This window comes from Dendrobates tinctorius, unplaced genomic scaffold (genome assembly GCF_039654945.1).
Source record: "Dendrobates tinctorius isolate UK_male_01 unplaced genomic scaffold, ASM3965494v1 ptg000312l, whole genome shotgun sequence".
Classification (NCBI taxonomy): domain Eukaryota; kingdom Metazoa; phylum Chordata; class Amphibia; order Anura; family Dendrobatidae; genus Dendrobates; species Dendrobates tinctorius.
This window is the reverse complement of record NW_027361979.1, coordinates 5,242,736-5,261,726: the sequence shown is the minus strand read 5'-3', so window position 1 is coordinate 5,261,726 and position 18,991 is coordinate 5,242,736. Positions and strand designations below refer to the sequence as shown.

Here is an 18,991-nt window from a genome sequence, read left to right as displayed (position 1 = left end):
CCGATACTTCAAAGTATCGTATCGGATGGTATCGGCCGATCTTTAAAAAAAGTATCGGTATCGCCGATTCCGATACCGGAAGTCCCATTCAAGTCTATGGGACTTCCGGTATCGGAATAAGAAAAACCCTTTCCTGCCCTTGTACAGCCTCTCTGGGGTCTGTACGGGCCTTTCGGGGGGCTGTGCCGGCCTGCCAGGGGGTCTGTGCAGGCTCCGGTGGTCTGTGCCGGCCTGCCGGTGGTCTGTGCAGGCTCCGGGGGGCTGTGCCGGCCTGCCGTGCCGGCCTGCCGGGGGGCTGTGCCGGCCTGCCGGGGGGCTGTGCAGGCTCCGGGGGGCTGTGCCGGCCTGCCGGGGGGCTGTGCCGGCCTGCCGGGGGGCTGTGCCGGCCTGCCGGTGGTCTGTGCAGGCTCCGGGGGTCTGTGCAGGCATCGTCCGATGGGACTACAAGTCCCATCGGGCGATGCCTGCTACCATGACAGTGATTGACACATTAGCCAATGATGGGACAGTAGTAGTCCCATCATCCGGCTAATGTGTTAAATGTAAAAAAAAAAAAAAAAAAAAAAAAAATTACATGCTACATACATACTACATACATACTACATACATGCTACATTCATACTACATACTACATACATGCTACATTCATACTACATGCAACATACATACTACATATATACTACATGCATGCTACATACATACTGCATGCTACATACATACCACATATATACTACATACATACTACATGCATGCTACATACATACTACATGCTACATACATACCACATATATACTACATACATACAATACATTCATACAATACATACATAGACATACAGTACATATAACATAGAGTAACATACTTACCAATACTTGTCACATTGTTCCCCGAAGCCATTGTCTTTCCGGAATAAATATTAACATAACAAACCACAAAAATACTCACCCACGATCCGAAGCAGTCCACGAGTGTGTCCCACGACGATCTTGGGTAGAGAACGGCAGCATCAGATGATGCTGCCGTTCTCTACGGGCTGCAGGAATCCAATGACGGAAGGTAGGTATCCTTCCGCACTGTATTCCTCCGCCACTTAAAAAAAAAGTCCCTAGTCTCACTTTATGCCATTGCTGTGTGGGAAATTCCCACGCAGCAATGGCATAAAGTGAGACTAGGGACTTTTTTTTTTTTAAGTGGCGGAGGAATACAGTGCGGAAGGATACCTACCTTCCGTCATTGGATTCCTGCAGCCCGTAGAGAACGGCAGCATCATCTGATGCTGCAGTTCTCTACCCAAGATCGTCGTGGGACACACTCGTGGACTGCTTCGGATCGTGGGTGAGTATTTTTGTGGTTTGTTATGTTAATATTTATTCCGGAAAGACAATGGCTTCGGGGAACAATGTGACAAGTATTGGTAAGTATGTTACTCTATGTTATATGTACTGTATGTCTATGTATGTATTGTATGAATGTATTGTATGTATGTAGTATATATGTGGTATGTATGTAGCATGTAGTATGTATGTAGTATGTATGTAGCATGCATGTAGCATGTAGTATGTATGTAGCATGCATGTAGTATATATGTAGTATGTATGTAGCATGCATGTAGTATATATGTAGCATGTATGTAGTATGTATGTGGTATGTATGTAGCATGTAGTATGTATGTAGCATGCATGTAGTATATATGTAGTATGTATGTAGCATGTAGTATGTATGTAGTATGTATGTGGTATGTATGTAGCATGTAGTATGTATGTAGCATGCATGTAGTATATATGTAGTATGTAGTATGTATGTAGTATGTATGTGGTATGTATGTAGCATGTAGTATGTATGTAGCATGCATGTAGTATATATGTAGTATGTAGTATGTATGTAGTATGTATGTGGTATGTATGTAGCATGTAGTATGTATGTAGCATGCATGTAGCATGCATGTAGTATGTATGTAGCATGCATGTATGTATGTAGCATGCATGTAGTATGTATGTAGTATGTATGTAGTATGTATGTAGCATGCAGTATGTATGTAGCATGTATGTAGTATGTATGTAGTATATATGTAGTATGTATGTAGCATGTAGTATGTATGTAGCATGCATGTAGTATATATGTAGTATGTATGTAGCATGCATGTAGTATGTATGTAGTATGTATGTAGCATGCAGTATGTATGTAGCATGTATGTAGTATGTATGTAGTATATATGTAGTATGTATGTAGCATGCATGTAGTATGTATGTAGCATGTAGTATGTATGTAGCATGCATGTAGTATGTATGTAGCATGTATGTAGTATGTATGTAGTATATATGTAGTATGTATGTAGCATGTAGTATGTATGTAGCATGCATGTAGTATATATGTAGTATGTATGTAGCATGCATGTAGTATGTATGTAGTATGTATGTAGTATGTATGTAGCATGCAGTATGTATGTAGCATGTATGTAGTATATATGTAGTATGTATGTAGCATGCATGTAGTATGTATGTAGCATGTAGTATGTATGTAGCATGCATGTAGTATGTATGTAGCATGTATGTAGTATGTATGTAGTATATATGTAGTATGTATGTAGCATGTAGTATGTATGTAGCATGCATGTAGTATGTATGTAGTATTTTTTTTTTTTTTTTTTTTTAACATTTAACACATTAGCCGGATGATGGGACTACTACTGTCCCATCATTGGCTAATGTGTCAATCACTGTCATGGTAGCAGGCATCGCCCGATGGGACTTGTAGTCCCATCGGACGATGCTTGCACAGACCCCCGGACATCAGCACAGCCCCCCGGCAGGCCGGTACAGACCCCCACAGGGTGCACAGACCACCGGCAGGCCGGCACAGCCCCCCGGCAGGCCGGCAGAGACCCCGGGCAGTCCACACAGCCCCCCGGCAGGCCGGCACAGCCCCCCGGCAGGCCGGCAGAGACCCCCGGAAGGCCCGAAATGACGGCGCATCATGATGCGCACACACCGCGCATCATGATGACGTCAGGCCGTCAATCAACTGAACTTCCGATTCCGATGCCGAATTCCGATATTGAAAAAATATCGGAAGTCGGTATCGGAATTCCGATACAGCAAGTATCGGCCGATACCCGATACTTGCGGTATCGGAATGCTCAACACTAATTATGATCAATTTGTTTATAAAGAAAAATGCCAGATTTTTATTCCAATAGTGCAGTCAAAGTATTATTTTTTGATAGCTAATTATATCCTTTTTTTCCTTAGTAATTTTAAGCTTCTACCCCTTTTGTGACTTTTTATATTTATAGGTATTTATTGAGTCTCTTGTGGATATTAAGCCTCTCATTTCCCATTGTCACCTTATTTATATCTTTACATTTATGATTATATTCGTAATTTAAAAAAAAAGATTCTCCTTGTAGGTGAGTGATCACACTCTTTGCGGTTTGTAACCCATGCTGCGGTTACCTTCCTTCCTTTTTTATCTCTTTTTCTCCTTGATCTCTGAGGCATGTAATTTGTTGTGGCGCATCCTGGAGTGTAATAAACCTGTCAAGCGGTGACGGCTCCTTCTCCGCCGTTGTGCAGTGATGCGCTCCCACCTTCTTCTGTAATGGTGAGCGCTGCGCGGTAGTTCACTCCCGCTCCTCTGGAAAGAATGATTAAAAAAAAATTTTTTTTTCTACCCACCAGACTTGTTTTAACTTTTAAAAATAATTGAAACGGTTAATTGTCCTTGACTCTGCTACATAGTGGTAATACAGTGTGTTGGCTGTAGATTTATAGAGATATTTTTTTACATGTCTTCGTATAATACTTATCAGACAATTCTTGTGGCATATATCTCATTTGGAGGAACTTTTTTAACATTACCACAAAAATTATTATATTATCATGATTTTATTTTTAGTTTATTTTAATAGAAACTAATAAAATACAATTTTATTTAGTTTTCACATTTCACATAAAGATTTCATTGGACTTTCCAAAAGTAAGCAAGTTTTCCTGTTCCATCGGTTAGTCCATGCGTAAGGCATAAGGCATCTGCTTCCACGCTTGAATGTTCATTTTATTGTGAGTTCTTGTCCACTCAGTGAAAGTCGGCATTTTTCACTCTTTTTTTTTTTTTTTTATCTTTTTCTTTTTTGAATGCTGTAAACTGAATTTGTCTCCTATAAATGAAAGACACTATTAATGTCACCAGTTAATAATCATTTTATTGTACATTTTTATGTGGTATAATCCATGTGAACCGTTAACCCTGTAGCGACTATGAACTTTGACATTGTGTCATCTGATCTGTTGGCGCTCGTTTTTTTGAATCCCAGTGTCCTGTCTCAACTATATATACGTGTGATTCCTCTACATACTATGTGGTATTTCCTGACGAAGGGGGCATGAGACCCCCGAAACGCGTTGAATAAACCACTGTGAATCTTTGACATCTATCTCCTGGAATCCTTTCTTGCGGCAGGGTGGAATATAACTACAAATTCCCCTGAATACGTGATTGCAGATTTATAGCATTTCTGCTCGGGAAAAAAGCAGCGGAAACTCAACAAATCCGTAATGTGTGCACATAGCCTAAGACTATAAGTGAAGGGGAATAAATCTAACATCAGCAGCAAAAAATAAGTTAAAATATCTCATTTATTTCAGCCATTAAAAACAGGAAAAATTTAAAAACATGTATTGAGTGGTGAGCTCGAAACGCGTAGACCTGGTGTCTCTCTCCCCCTCTCTTCTTTTTTTTTTCTTAGGGGGGGCTTATTTATATCAATAAATGAGAGACTTACAAGCAGAAGCCACCCGAAGTTGCAACTTCATTCACAGCCACCTACAGAGCTCAACACCAGTTAAAGAAAATGTGTGGGGGGGTAAATTTGAACATGAGAAGGGTGGTATGGGTTATTTGCCGCCTAGTTTAGTAGCCAGCTTTTTATCATGTTCGACAGTATTACAAAAGTAATTATATATAGAAAAATTTATACAATGAGAGATATCCAGGACTGATTTTTTTATTGATAATCATAGTTTTATTTAAAATCATCAAAATATAATCATGATGTTTTCCGGTCATTAATACAATTAATGCCATTTAATGGATCCAGCTTTTTTCTGCCTCTATAACACTTAGGGAGTTGTTCACACCTCTATCATGGTTTCCTTTTATTATTTAAACTACAGTGCAGTGTCCATAGGACAGATACCACAGGATTCCATTGACCTGTAATTGGGTCCATTGATTTCTGACATTTTTCCATTAACATGAGACACAGACGTGAACATAGGCTTATCACTTACAAAAAATGAATGTAATAAAATATATTGATGTTATTTAGGAAGATGAACAAGAAGAAAGTGAATGTGATGATGAAGAAAGTGAGGACAGTAGGGAAAGCGATGCGGAGACTGATTCAGAGCCTGAGGAGAAAGGTGAGAAAGACCTATGGTAGTCTTACTTTGTATAACTATCCAATAAAGGTGCTACAATTGTTTTTTTTTCAAATGCCTCAGGTTCGATAGGAGGGGATCTTGCTGACCTGACCTGCGAGATTGAAATTAAGCAGCGCCTAATTGAAGAACTGGAACAAAGCCAGCGACGTCTCCAGACGCTCAAACTTCAATATGAGGAGAAACTTCAGCAGCTACAAAGTCGAATTCGAGACACCCAACTGGAGAGGGATCGTGTGCTTCGGGAGCTTAGTATGGGATACACCGTATTTAAACACCCAACATATCTCCATTGGTATTTTAGTGCTTGGAACCCATATATATATATATATAACTTTGTACCGTGCTTTTAGTTTATTTTAAACTACAACCCACAGCCATTCTTTTCTGACCATTTCATTACATACTACCATGCTTGCTATGTGCCACATACATATCAAGACCGTTGATCCTACAGGCTCTATGGAGTGCTATACGGAAGAGAAAGCTAATAAGATCCGTGCTGATTATGAGAAGCGATTGCGAGAGATGAACAGAGACCTGCAGAAGTTACAGTTAGCTCAGAGGGAGCATGCACGTCTTCTCAAGAATCAGTCACGCTATGAGCGAGAGTTACGCAAGCTACAGGGAGAACTTAGTGACATGAAAAAAGCCAAGGTAGGATCCTGGACAAGAGGGTATTATTTACAATGTATATAGAGCTTACAAAGGAAATCCAGTGAAAATGATTCTTTGATGTCATAGAAAACTCAGAAAAATGTAAAATATAGTACAACACGTTTTCATCCAAATTCCATTTGAATACAGGTTTGCTCAGTATTGTGTAATTTTTTTCAACACTAGAAATTTATGATTTGCCACGGTTACAGCTTATTGCTAGTGACATCAATGGCAAAATGACAGTGCCTGCAATTATATATGGAGAACAGTAGTCAACTGAGCAGGGATAAGTGAGAATCGATAGGGTAAGCATATCATTTAGATTTTTAATTACAAAATGTTATGCCCGTACAAAAGTTAATGTAAATCCCATAAAACTAATTGCAATTGGTGTTTCCACTTAAATGTAAAAAAAATTACACTGTCACTGAATAGGATAAGGCCAAACACATTGTTCACGTCAATGTGACCAGTAGCGTTCGAGAATCACAGTGGCCATGCAGTTTTTGACCAAGCATACACCACAAAATTGGTCTTACCCTAACTGAAGATCCCCAATTATCTCAAACATATTTCTCTCTTTGTCATGTTGGAGTGTAAAACCCAATAGGGGTGTTAAGACATCCGATAACATGATTACGCTAAGTAGTATAAACATCTTGATAAAGCTAACAGAAAGTACCAGACTCAGACGGCAGCTTAGTCTGTATTTGCCAGCTAGTTTTGTTTGATTTAGGGATAGCTGTTTGCTATTCCTATGTGACACTAGATAAATTCTGAGCGAACTACGGGCAGCACAAATCAGAGCCTGGCTGCACTATTGTAGCCAAAGATATTTTTCTCTGAAACGCTGTTGTGGCTTCTCTCTGCCCCGATCCAGTTGTTTGATACATTTCCCCTATGTACACAAATGGGAAAGACCTCCGATCACCAGGAGCCTGGCAACTACATTTCAGAGAAGAACCTACTTGTCTGCAGCTGTGCATACATGCTCTGACAGGTACCCTTTATAGGGAATCTGCCAGCATTTTTTGCTGTGTAATCTGAGGACAGCATGATGTAAGGGTTAAAAGACTGAATTCAGGGATGTGTCACTTATTAAGTTGTGTGATGTTCTATACTTATAATGGAGGTTTTAACAATTAGGGAATATTGCTGCCTGCGCTAGCTCTGATGCGCCTGTTAGACCGACCACGCCCCCTGCACTGATGAGCTGCTTACTGTCAATATACAATGTTAGGTTTCTCAGCTTTGCTATATCCTAGATCTTAATTATCTGATTGTGTCATAAATGCTGCAACCATTCAACTAAGGGATACATTGTTGGAATCAGGGTCTGTTTTCCTACATTATGCTGCACGGCGATCAGGTAACAAAAACCAGTTGACAAATTCCCTTTAATTGCTTTCCCTGCACTATGAAAGTAAAGTAAAAAGGGATGTGTGAGAGGAACGCTACCACAGATTCAGAATAATGATAGAGAAAAGCTACCACATTTACAGAAGAACTTCTCAGATAGAAGAAATGTGTGTTAAGTATCATGGTCACATAGGTGCATGGCTGATTACAGCTGTAGTACAAGTGATGCCGCCTTCCAACAATAACTGAGGCACCAATTTATCGAGACCTGCAATTTTTACTCCGGTCTTGATGACAGGTGCGTTGGAGTCAGAATTCATGAATTAGATTAGTTGTGGCATCACACCCTCACTGCTCGATGGGGAGCAGTGAGGGTGTGATGCCACAACTAATCTAATGGGATGGGACGCAGAGTTACACATAAAGTTTGCAACTTTTGAAGGCAATTTGCACCAGAGTTCTGGCAAAGCTGCTTTCATTTGTGGCCTAAAGGACCTTTCACACATAGCGAGATTGCTAGCGATAGCGCTAAAGCGTCACTGATTTTATGACGCACCAACGATATCACTAGCGATCTCGATTTGTGTGACACATACCTGTGACCGGCCAACCCCACTGGATATCGCTGGTCACGCTCGAATATCCTGGGCCATTTTTTCCTCATTGGCGTCCCGCTGGCGCCGACTAGCGATGCATGGACGCAGACGGAAGATGTCATCATCGCTGCGGTGTGACAGGTGCATCGCTAGTCAGATCTGTCTGTTTAGCAGCTCACTAACAACCATTTAGCGATGCACCAGCGATCCTGACCGGGTCGTATCATTGTCGGGATCGCTGGTGCATCGCTAAATGTAAAGGGACCCTAAGAGTGCAGCAAAGCTTTTCAAGAGAATAAAATTTCTCAAAACTGAAAAGTTTTTATTTGCCCAGAAAATAATTGTATAATACTCAAAGGTCTCCAAGAACCATATTAAACCCCTTGTGAGCTCTTAAATGTAAACATAACCTTATTAATGTCCAAATGATCTCAACCTATCTGGCTTCAGCTGGTAACAGGTGGTAGCTAACAGCTTATTTAACACTCTGCGGTATCAGTGTTTTTCGACTAGTTAAAATTTAAATTGAAAAATGGTCCAAAAATTATTCAGTTTAGGGGGCATATGCTTGCCTTCCTGGAGTTTTTATACAAGTTGTGCAAACAGAAGAAGCTGTGTTTTTACACAGGGTGTGGTTTAGATTATCCCTGTATGTGGAGTATGAAAAGCTTTGTTCTTTAGTAAATAAAGAAGCAATAGCTTTTCACAAGTCATCCAAAAAGTATCCCTTTCATTTAGGGAAAAAAAACAGAGATGCTTTTTTAAAAGGAAAGAAGTAATGGCTTCTCAAGTAGGAATTAAAAAATAGGTTTTACTATTGTCAATGACTAATGAATTACAAAGTCAAACAAGATGTCTAAGGGGGAAGGGTCGCCAACAGTCGCCCCAACAGCAGCAGTGTAGTATAGCACTATAAAATACAGTGGGCAGCCACGAGATGACAGGCTGGCATAGCTGTGCAATTACAGTGGTAGAAGCTGCACGGAAGAGAATCATGACGTGTCAGGCAAGGAGATGTCGGCAGTGTAGTGACAGCATCGGCAGCCCCAGCATCAGAAAACATGACATTATGGACAGGAAGTAGATGCTTGCCTGTGCTCAGAAAAACAAAGTGAAAGATAGACAGCAAGCAGTCAGGCTAGCAGACTGTATGGCCAAATTAATCATTGGCATCCACCATAAGTGCATGAAAGTCGACATAGATCCAGTGCGCCATGAAATTCTTGTTTTTTATTTGCCAATAGTTGCTGCTCCAGGTGTGTATGATTTATTGCACTTTGGCGCTCAAAGACAAATCGAGGGAGCGGCCTACGTTCTCTTGCATGTAAGAGTATACAGCTGGCATTCCTTTCTGTAAGAAATAATGGCAGCAGGATATCTTGCAACAAATCTGAGTGCATGCCATCTTTCTTTGAATGGCAACCGACTCCACAAGGTGGTACAGCTCCAACTGCACCGCTAGCAACTTGACCAGGTGAGATTTTAGTTATAAAACTAGCGGATGACTTGGAGTACATACCTGTTTCTTCAACACACAATCAGTAATGGATAATTGTTAATGTGAAGGAGCAAGGTGAGTACGAGAAAAAGTAGTGGTGGATGACGATAATGGTGATGATGACACCAACGAGGTATTACTTGACAGTACAGCCTGACTAACAGAAAGATGTGCATGAGAAGAGGAGAGGAAGACAACTTGAGGCTTGCTTTGGTTGGTGGCTGTCTTGCTTTTCCAAATTTATCAGGTGATGACACTTTATGTGCTGATGGATAGACAAAGTTCTTTGTCTATATGAGCTGGAATGTCCATGTGAAATTTTACTCTTGCATAGCCTGGGACTGCTAAAGAATCATATAGCGGCAACATACAAAAGAACTTACACACTCAAGACTTGGCACCACTGCGACCAGACCTTTCAGGTGTTGTTGAACCTTGTCCACCAACAGTGTATGGGGCATATTGGACATCACCTGCTCCAGAGCAGACCAAACCAAAACTTTTTTAGTCTCTCTTGCCCTGTGCCATGTAACAACAGCACCTTCCTCTCCTGATGACATCATCTCCTCGGCACACATCTTATTCTTTGGTTTTGTCTACCACAAAATTGTCACCATCAGCATTGTCAACTCTCACTTTGCATACATGCTGGAGCTCCTTACTGCCCTACCCACCATCAACCAGTCAGCGTTAGCAAGACTGGTTATCAAGAATAGAGGGGTCCCCACACTGTTTTTAAAATTATTGAAATAAACAATTTTAAAAAACGCCAAGCTAAAGCAGACAGTTGGGGGCTGGTATTCTCAGGCTCATAAGGGACCATAGATATTGCCCCCCACACAGCCTAACAATAGCAGCGCACAGCCGCCCAGAAAAGGCGCATCTATTAGATGCGTGAATTCTGACATTTTGCCCGTCTCTTCCCACTTGCCCTGTGGCGGTGGCAAGTGGGGTTCACATTTGTGGGATTGATGTCACCTTTGTCTTTGTCCTGTTACATCAAGCCCACGGCTTAGTAATGCAGAGGCGTCTATAAGACTCTTATCCATTACGAATACTATACTTACATGTTAAATAATGACTCAGCCAGAATAAAGTCTTTTACTTGAAATATAACAAACCACACTTTTCCTTTTTTATTTAAAAATAACAAACACAGTTAAACTCACCTAACTCCCATTCCACTGAATCCCTCCTCTTCTGTAATAAAGCAAAAATAGAAAACAACCATATGGCTCTCCTATCTGACTTTCTGTCACACGCCATAATCCATGTTTGGGGATAAGCAGTTTTCAACCTGGACAGTGTCAAGATGCGACCTTCCAGGCTGAGAACCACTTCGGAATGAGCTGCTGCAAGAGGCATATCAAAGGTTACCACTGATCACCGAGACTGCGTTCCCAGCCGTGCCCTGAACCACCGCTAGCACAGTGAGAAAAAGTGCAGAGGTGAGTTCACCGCAGTTGAATGAGTACAGCAGTGTTTGAGACCAGTGATCAAAGTAAAAATTATACGTGTACCACAGTGAAAAATTGTAAAAACGTGAAAACAAGTAAATCGAAATATATAAAAGAGTAAAAAACAAACAAAAATGTGCACACAAATCACTAAAATCCGTTTTACCACTCAAAACGCAACTTTTCTGATAATAAACACAAAAAGTACACATAATTGGTATTGCCACATTCTATAAAACTGGAACATTATTTATTCCATTTAGCGAATACCGTAAAAATAAAAAACACGCCAAAAATGTCGCTTTTTCATCATAGTGACTCACAAAAAATAAAAAGCGATTAAAAAGTCATATGTAAAAAAAAGATACAAATGAAAATGTCCCTCAAAAAACAAGCACTAATATGGCTCATTTGGCAAAAAAAAAGTTACAGCTCTCAGAATAGGACAGTGCAAAACAAATTCATTTTGCTAAAATATTGTTTTTAGTGTGTAAAAATAGCAAATCATAAAAAACTATATAAATCCAGTATCGCTGTAACCATACCAACCCAACGAACAAATCTGTCTTATCACTTTTACCGCACAGTGAACGGCGCAAAAAAAAATAAAATAAAAGCAATAACTGAATTTCTGGTGTTTGTTCATTCTATGTCTGAAAAATGTTAATAAAAAGCGATCAAAAATATTATGTACCCCAAACTGGAATAAAAAAAAATCTTCAACTCATCCCACAAAAAATAAGCCCTCATACAGCTCTATTTGCCAAGAAATAAAAAAGTTACAGCTCTCAGAATATGGCGACAAAAAAGCCACTTTTTTTTATAAAAAAGCATTTTTATTGTGTGACAGCAGCAAAACTTAAAAAAAGCTACCGTATATAAATCTGTTATCGCTGTTGTCACACCAACCTGAAAAATAAATCCGCCTCACCATTTATACTGCACAGTGAACCGTGAAAAAATAAAAATAACCATTCTTGTACTGCTGTCTATTTGTTCATTCTACCGCCCAAAAAGGCTCAGCTCACACTTATCCTACACCCTCCTCTGATCGCTTGCGTTGGGGTTTCCGTGTAAATTCCCCAAAACCGCGATTCAAAACAAAATCCCGACTGAACCACTAATTTATGAGGCAGATGGAGTCACTTTGGACTGGTCTGTGTTCCAGCGATGTCCCATCATTTTAGGCATCTTTTTAGCGTACAAGTGTGTGCGACCACAGATCTGTCTGTGCACGCCTAAAAAGATGGAGACCTCCTGAGCAGACACCAAACAGACTACGAAGTATCTCCATCTGCCTTATGGTGGGTGGTTTTTGTGGATTTACATGAAAGCCCCCACATAAGTGCTGAGCATAGAACACAAGAATGTGATCCCAGCCTTATTATGGAAGCGATCGAATAATGTTATGTACCTCAAAATGTTAGCAATAAAAACCCTTATTTTTCCCCCATCAGAAAACTGGCCCTCACTCAGGTCTATCATCACCATCCATCAACACAAAGACTCTGGAAAAGCAAGATGGCTCCTGCCTCTCAAATAAAGTCCAGTGAATTCTGCACTCCCAAATCCAAATGCCTCCCTCCAGAGCCCCATTTTGCTTAAACCACAGTAAGCGGCCACATGTTTGGTGTTATTGTAATGGAGAGAAGGCATTTAATTTATGGGTGTGTGTCGCCAGACGCACAAGCTGAGCACAATGGGGCGCTGCACTGTATGGGGGCACAATGTATGGTTACCACACTGGCAGATTTGCAATTCTCCAGAATAAAACCTGGCGTGGATGTTACAAAATGGTCATTGCAGACGTAGATGAATTCATTGAGAAGTGCAGTTTCTACAATGGAGTGACTTTTGGGGTTTTTCGCTATTCTGGCACGTTCGGGGTTTCGCAAATGTCGCCCGCAAACTATTCTAGCAAAATCTGTGCTCCAAAAGCCAAATAGTGCTCCTTCCTTCTCAGCCGTGACGTGTGGCCCAGCAGTAATTTTTGACAGCATATGGGGCAGCACCGCATTCGGGAAAAATTGTGCAAGAAATTGTAGGGTTTAGTTTCACCTATTAACCCTTCTGTAACTGACAAATTTGCAGCAAATACGAAAATTACATTTTTACCTCTAAAATCTCATATTTACACGTCTCAGTTTCATAAAATTCTGTGAGGCACCTATGGGTTCAAAATACTCACTAAACCTCTAGATGAATTTCGTGAGGGGTCTAGTTTCCAAAGTGGGGTCATTTGTGGAGGGTGTCTGCTGTTTTCACATGTCAGGGGCTCTTCAAATGTGACATACCATTCACAATCTATCCCAGGCAAATAGCACTCTTCCTTTCCCAGCCCTACAATGTTGCCCAAGCAGAAGTTTTTGACCACATATGGAGTATAGTCGCGTTCGGGACAAATTGCACAACAAATTTTGGGGTCCATTTTCTCCTATTATCCATTGTGAAAATTACAAATTTGGGGCTAAAAAAACATTTTCACTCAAAAAATGAAAATTTTCAATATGACTACCTAATGTTAGCAAATTCTGTGCAGTACCTGTGGATTCAAAATGCTCACTGTACCCCTGTATAAAACCCTTGAGGGGTGTATTTTCCAAAATGCGGTCACTTGTGTTTTTTTTTACTGTTTATCATCAGTGGCTCTCCAAACGTGACATGACGCCGGCAGACCATTCCATCAAAGTCTGCGTTCCAAAATGTCACTTCTTCCTTCTGAGCCCTGCCCTGCTCTAAAACAGTGGTTTTCCTCCACTTATCCAGTATCGACGTACTCAGGAGAAATTGTACAACAAATTTTTTTAGTCTATTTTCTCCTGTTACCCTTGTGAAAATAAAAAAATATGGGCTAAAGGTACATTTTGTAGGTAAAATGTGATTTTTTTATTTTCACAGCTCTACGTTATAAACGTCTGTGAAGCACCTAGTGCACATGACAAATCTATATAAGTTCTCTAAGGGGTCTAGTTTCCAAAGTGTGGTCTTTTGTAGGGGGTTTACACTGTTTAGGCACATCAGGGGCTCTCCAAACACGACATGGCGTCTATTCTCGATTCCATCCGTTTTGGGTACAAAAAGTCAAATGGCATTCCTTACCTTTCGAACCCTGCCGTGTGCCTAAACAGTGGATTTTCCTTACTCAGGGAATATTGCACAACATATTTTAGGGTCCATTTTCTCCCTTTACCTTTGTGAAAATAACAAATTTGGAGTTAAAGTAAAATTTTTGTGAAAAAAAGTTAATTTTTTTTTACACATTGTAATGGCCGGCACTTGTGGTTATGGCTTCCAGGTAAATTCTTTCCTGCCACACTATCCGGCGGTACCCCATCATAGGCAATGTGTGTAAGCAAATGGTGGGTATATGGCATGGGTTAATACACTTCTTTTATGTGATTTTGAGTACTTTGAGAGATGCAGTTTTTAGAATGGTGTCACTTTTCTGTCATATACAGCTCTGGCAAAAATTAAGAGACCACTGCAAAATTTTCAGTTTGATTTTTCTCTTTATAGGTATATTTTTGAGTAAAATGTAAATTGCTCTTTTATTCTATAAACTACTTACATGTCTTTGAATTTGCAAGCACTACATTTTGTATTTTCAGAAAATGAGAAATGGTCAAAATAACAAAAAAAAATGCAGTGCATGCAGACCTCAAGTAATGCTAAGAAAACAAGTTCATAATCATTTAGAAACAACGATACTAATGTTTTAACTCAGGAAGAGTTCAGAAATCAATATTTTGGGGAATAACCATGATTTTTAATCACAGCTTTCATGTGTCTTGGCATGCTTTCCACCAGTCTTTCACACTGCTTTTTGGTGACTTTTTGCCACTCCTGGTACAAAAATTTAAGCAGTTCTTCTTTGTTTGATAGGTTGTGACTATCCATCTTCCTCTTGATTACATTCCAGAGGTTTTGAATGGGGTTCAGGTCTGGAAAATGGGCTGCCCATGACATGAATTTGATGTGATGGTGCTTCAACCACACATTGACTGGCCTAGCTGAGTGGCATGGAGCATTGTCCTGCTGAAAAAAAACAGTTCTCATAGTTGGGAAACATTGCCTGAGCAGAAGGAATCAACCTTGTATGCGGCTTGATTCATACATCCTTCGCAAAGATTTACCTGCCCAATTCCAGCCTTGCTGAAGCATCCCCAGATCATCACCAATCCCCCATCAAATTTCACAGTGGGTGCAAGACACTGTGGTTTGTACGCCTCTCCATATCTCCATCTAACTATTAGATGACCAGGTGTTGGGCAAAGCTGAAAAGTAGACTCATCAGAGAAGATTACCTTACTCCTGTCCTCTATGATCCAATCCTTATGGTCTTTGGCAAACTTCAGCCTGGCTCTCCTTTGCTTCTCATTGATGGAAGGCTTTTTTCTACCTTTACATGACTTGAGTCATGCCTCTAGGAGCCTGTTACAAACTGTTCTTGTCATGCACTTCACCCCAGCTGCCATTTGCCATTCCTTTTGTAGGTTACTTGATGTCATCCAGCGATTGCTGTGTGACATTTGAATAAGATGACAGTCATCCCGGTCAGTGGAGAGTCGTTTTTGCCCTCTGTCGGTCTGTAGCTTTGTTGTCCCCAATGTCTGCTGCTTGACCTTGTTGAAATGGACTGCCGTCTTAGAAATGTTAAGCATGGAGGCAACATGATGCTCACTGTATCCCGCTGCTAGTAAAGCCAGAATTGAGCCCTTCTTTTCCTCTCTCAAGACTTTTCTTTTCAACTCCTTTGGCATGGATAAAAGTTATTTTTTCATTCCTAGTACTTTTGGGATATTACCAGCACTTGTTTTGCCATCCAGGTTGTCCTATTGTAAGAGGATTTTGAACACCACAGCAGGGTTTTTTAGACTGCGTTGACCCGTTGTCGTAGGCGGTGCATTCCTCCCTCCCGCTAGACCTTCCAATAAAACGAAAACGGGACAGGGATGGGTTGAACAGGTCGGTCACAGTTTATTAATTAAATTACACCACGCGGGGAGGGGCAAAGTACGTTCTGCAACTGGCTCAAACGCTGCAGGCCCCGTCTGTGATAGACATGCGAGCCGGCCAAATGAGGGTTACGAACCCTTGCCCCTCCCGGCATTACCGCTGTGACTTAAAACAAAACAATAACAGGTATTTTTTTTTTTTTAAAGAAAACTTTTGTACAGGCAACCCAAAACGACGACATATATAAATAAGGGAGGGAGGGTGGGACAACAGCTCTATGGGGGCTACGCAGTCAGAGGCACGATCCTTAGTCAGTGCCGTGCCTGCCAGACTGAGTAGACCCGTTTTGTCGTAGGCGGTGCATTCCCCCCTCCCTCTTGACCCTCCAATAAAATGAAAATAGGCCAGGGATGGCTTGATCAGGTCGGTCACAGTTTATTAATTAAATTACACCACGCGGGGAGGAACAAAGTACGTTCTGCAACTGGCTCTAACGCCGCAGGCCCCGTCTGTGATAGACATGCGAGCCAGCCAAATGAGGGTTACGAACCCTTGCCCCTCCTGGCATTACCGCCACGGAGGATCCTGTGAATGACCTACACAGGACTCCGACCCCCACCCATCAGCCTTAGGGCCTGTTCAACCCCATCCTGCAAACCAGACAAAAATATATCGAGCCCAGTGTCCGTAAGATGAACTCCATCCGGCCACAAGAGTCCTGAGCAGCCTGCTTCCTATTGGTAATGTCGGACCACGACGCCGAAACCTCCTTTCACGATCTTAGCCATCTTTGCATTGACCTTTCTCCTTGATCTTTCAATGGCATTTGGTTTGTTTGCTCCTTTCCATACCACTCATGGAACTATCTCCGACCATACCAACACCATATGAGGGAAAAGATACGTAAAGCGCTCTATGTCCGTAGCCATTACCGTGCAAAGCTTAGCGCTTTTTTTGTGCAAAGATCATTACCACCGGCATGCAATACCAATATCACCGATCCTTTTGCCTTTATACCTCTGGGAACCTTTGCTGCCATTTTAGACCTCTGACTCCTTCAATTAACCTTTAGCCCAGGCAAGCCCAGGCTTAAACTGCCTTGCCGTAGTTCGGCCCTTTTTGATGGCGATGCCCAGCACCTCTGGGAACATTTGCTGGCCATTTTAGACCTCTGACTCCTCTCCAATTGACCTTTAGCCCAGGCATGCCCAGGCTTAAACCGCCTTGCCGCAATTCGGCCCTTTTGCCTTTATAGCGATGCCCAGCACCTCTGGGAACATTTGTTGCCATTTTAGACCTCTGATTCCTCTCCAATTGACCTTTAGCCCCGGTAAGCCAGGTCATTACCACCATCATGCAATACTAATATCACTGGCCCTTTTGCCTTTATAGCGATGCTTAGCACCTCTGGGAACCTTTGTTGCCATTTTAGACCTCTGACTCCTCTCTGATTGACCTTTAGCCCATGCAAGCCCAGGCTTAAACCGCCTTGCCACAGTTCAGCCCTTTTCCTCGTCCAGAAGACGTATGAGTGACCTATTATCCACACCGTGGGTTTACAAACTCCTGTTAACGATAAGTGTGTTAATAGAGCAAATTGGGTTTTATATACCTGGCGAAGCACGAGGATTTCCAGCTACCCATCCTTTGCACCTTTGCTTCCGATACTCCTGCTCTGGCTGCTTCGGTGGCGGCTCCTATTGGAAAGGAATGTGTACCGTATTCTGCTGGGTTAGCGCCAACTTTTTGAATGCCCTGTTTAAAAATTGCACTAACTGGTACTTGGTAAGGGGGGACCCATCCGTGTGCGCGAGGAAGAATCTGCTTCCCTGTTTTAAACTCGCGTAGTGCTTGACTACTTTTATCGGGCCTACAGGGCCATCTGATGTCTTTACTAGGACCCACGAGCCCCTGCCTGAGGGATCGCATTTGGATTTCTGCACGCGAAAGCGCAGAACGCCGCTGCATATTACTAAATCATCGCTGATTAAAACCGCCTTCCACCGCTGATTTTGACTGGGACACTAGCTCACTAATGCGAAGTGCCCCAAAAAAAGCGATAGCAAAAGCTGCTGTTAGCAGGGCAGCTTCGAATTGCGACTTGCACACTGATGAGGAAATAGTTATAATATCGCACAGTAGGCTCAGTGAGATAGGAAGACGACACTCCAGACTAGGTTGTAGTCTTATCCAGCCTTTAAAGGCCTGTTTAATGAAAAATTGTTTGGTGACGTCCACACATCCCATTAGTAAGGAATGCTAAGCCTGATAAATTGTGTTGTGCAGCTGTACCCGAAGCGTTTCTTAGTGTAAGTCGGTTTAAAATTTTTACCAAAACCTCGCATCTCGCACGGTCGCACTTGTCGACTGGCTTACCCCAAATTAATGAGCACCACTCCTCCCACGCCTTACCGTAGCCTTGCCAAGTAGCTGGTGTAACTGAAGCGTGGATCAAAGGCATCAATGATTGGCCACCGTGTCCCAAAGGGATGGAAGACACTGGGTGCCTAATAGCTATGCCATGGGGAGAAGGAGTCTGAAATCCTGCAAATCGGAGAACAGAAGAGCATTAACAAGTGATCTTGTGGCTTTGCCCGCCCTAAGAAATGACTGACACTTGTGTTTATGTCTCTGCTAGCCCTCATTAATGGCCAGGACTGTTGTATCCATGGCTCTGCCAGCCAGCAGTAATGGCCGGCACTTATGTTTATAGCTCTGCCCGCCATCAGTAATAGCCAGCACTTGTGTTTCTAGGGCTGCCCGCCCTCAGTAATGGCCGGCACTTGTGGTTATGGCTTCCAGGTAAATTCTTTCCTGCCGCACTATCCGGCGGTACCCCATCATAGGCAATGTGGGTAAGCAAATGGTGGGTATATGGCATGACTGTTGACCTACTGTAATGACAATGCAGCACCACTAGGGGGAGACATAAAGCAAAGCACATTTCAAAAACTAAATGCTGCCATATATACAGGAGACAGCCCTATACAGGCTTATAATGGTCCAAGAGAAGTACAGCTATATTTA

General features: G+C 41.8%; 1 protein-coding gene across 2 annotated transcripts in view; it reads left to right on the top strand.

Moving 5' to 3' along the window:
• KIF21B (kinesin family member 21B) overlaps positions 1-18,991 on the top strand; it is a 461,259-nt gene that overhangs the window by 223,818 nt on the left and 218,450 nt on the right. For both annotated transcript variants that reach the window (XM_073561060.1, XM_073561059.1), the window contains exons 13-15: positions 5,327-5,420; positions 5,502-5,690; positions 5,896-6,095. In XM_073561060.1, coding sequence (XP_073417161.1) covers positions 5,327-5,420; positions 5,502-5,690; positions 5,896-6,095 — 483 coding nt within the window. The remainder of the gene's footprint in view (positions 1-5,326; positions 5,421-5,501; positions 5,691-5,895; positions 6,096-18,991) is intronic.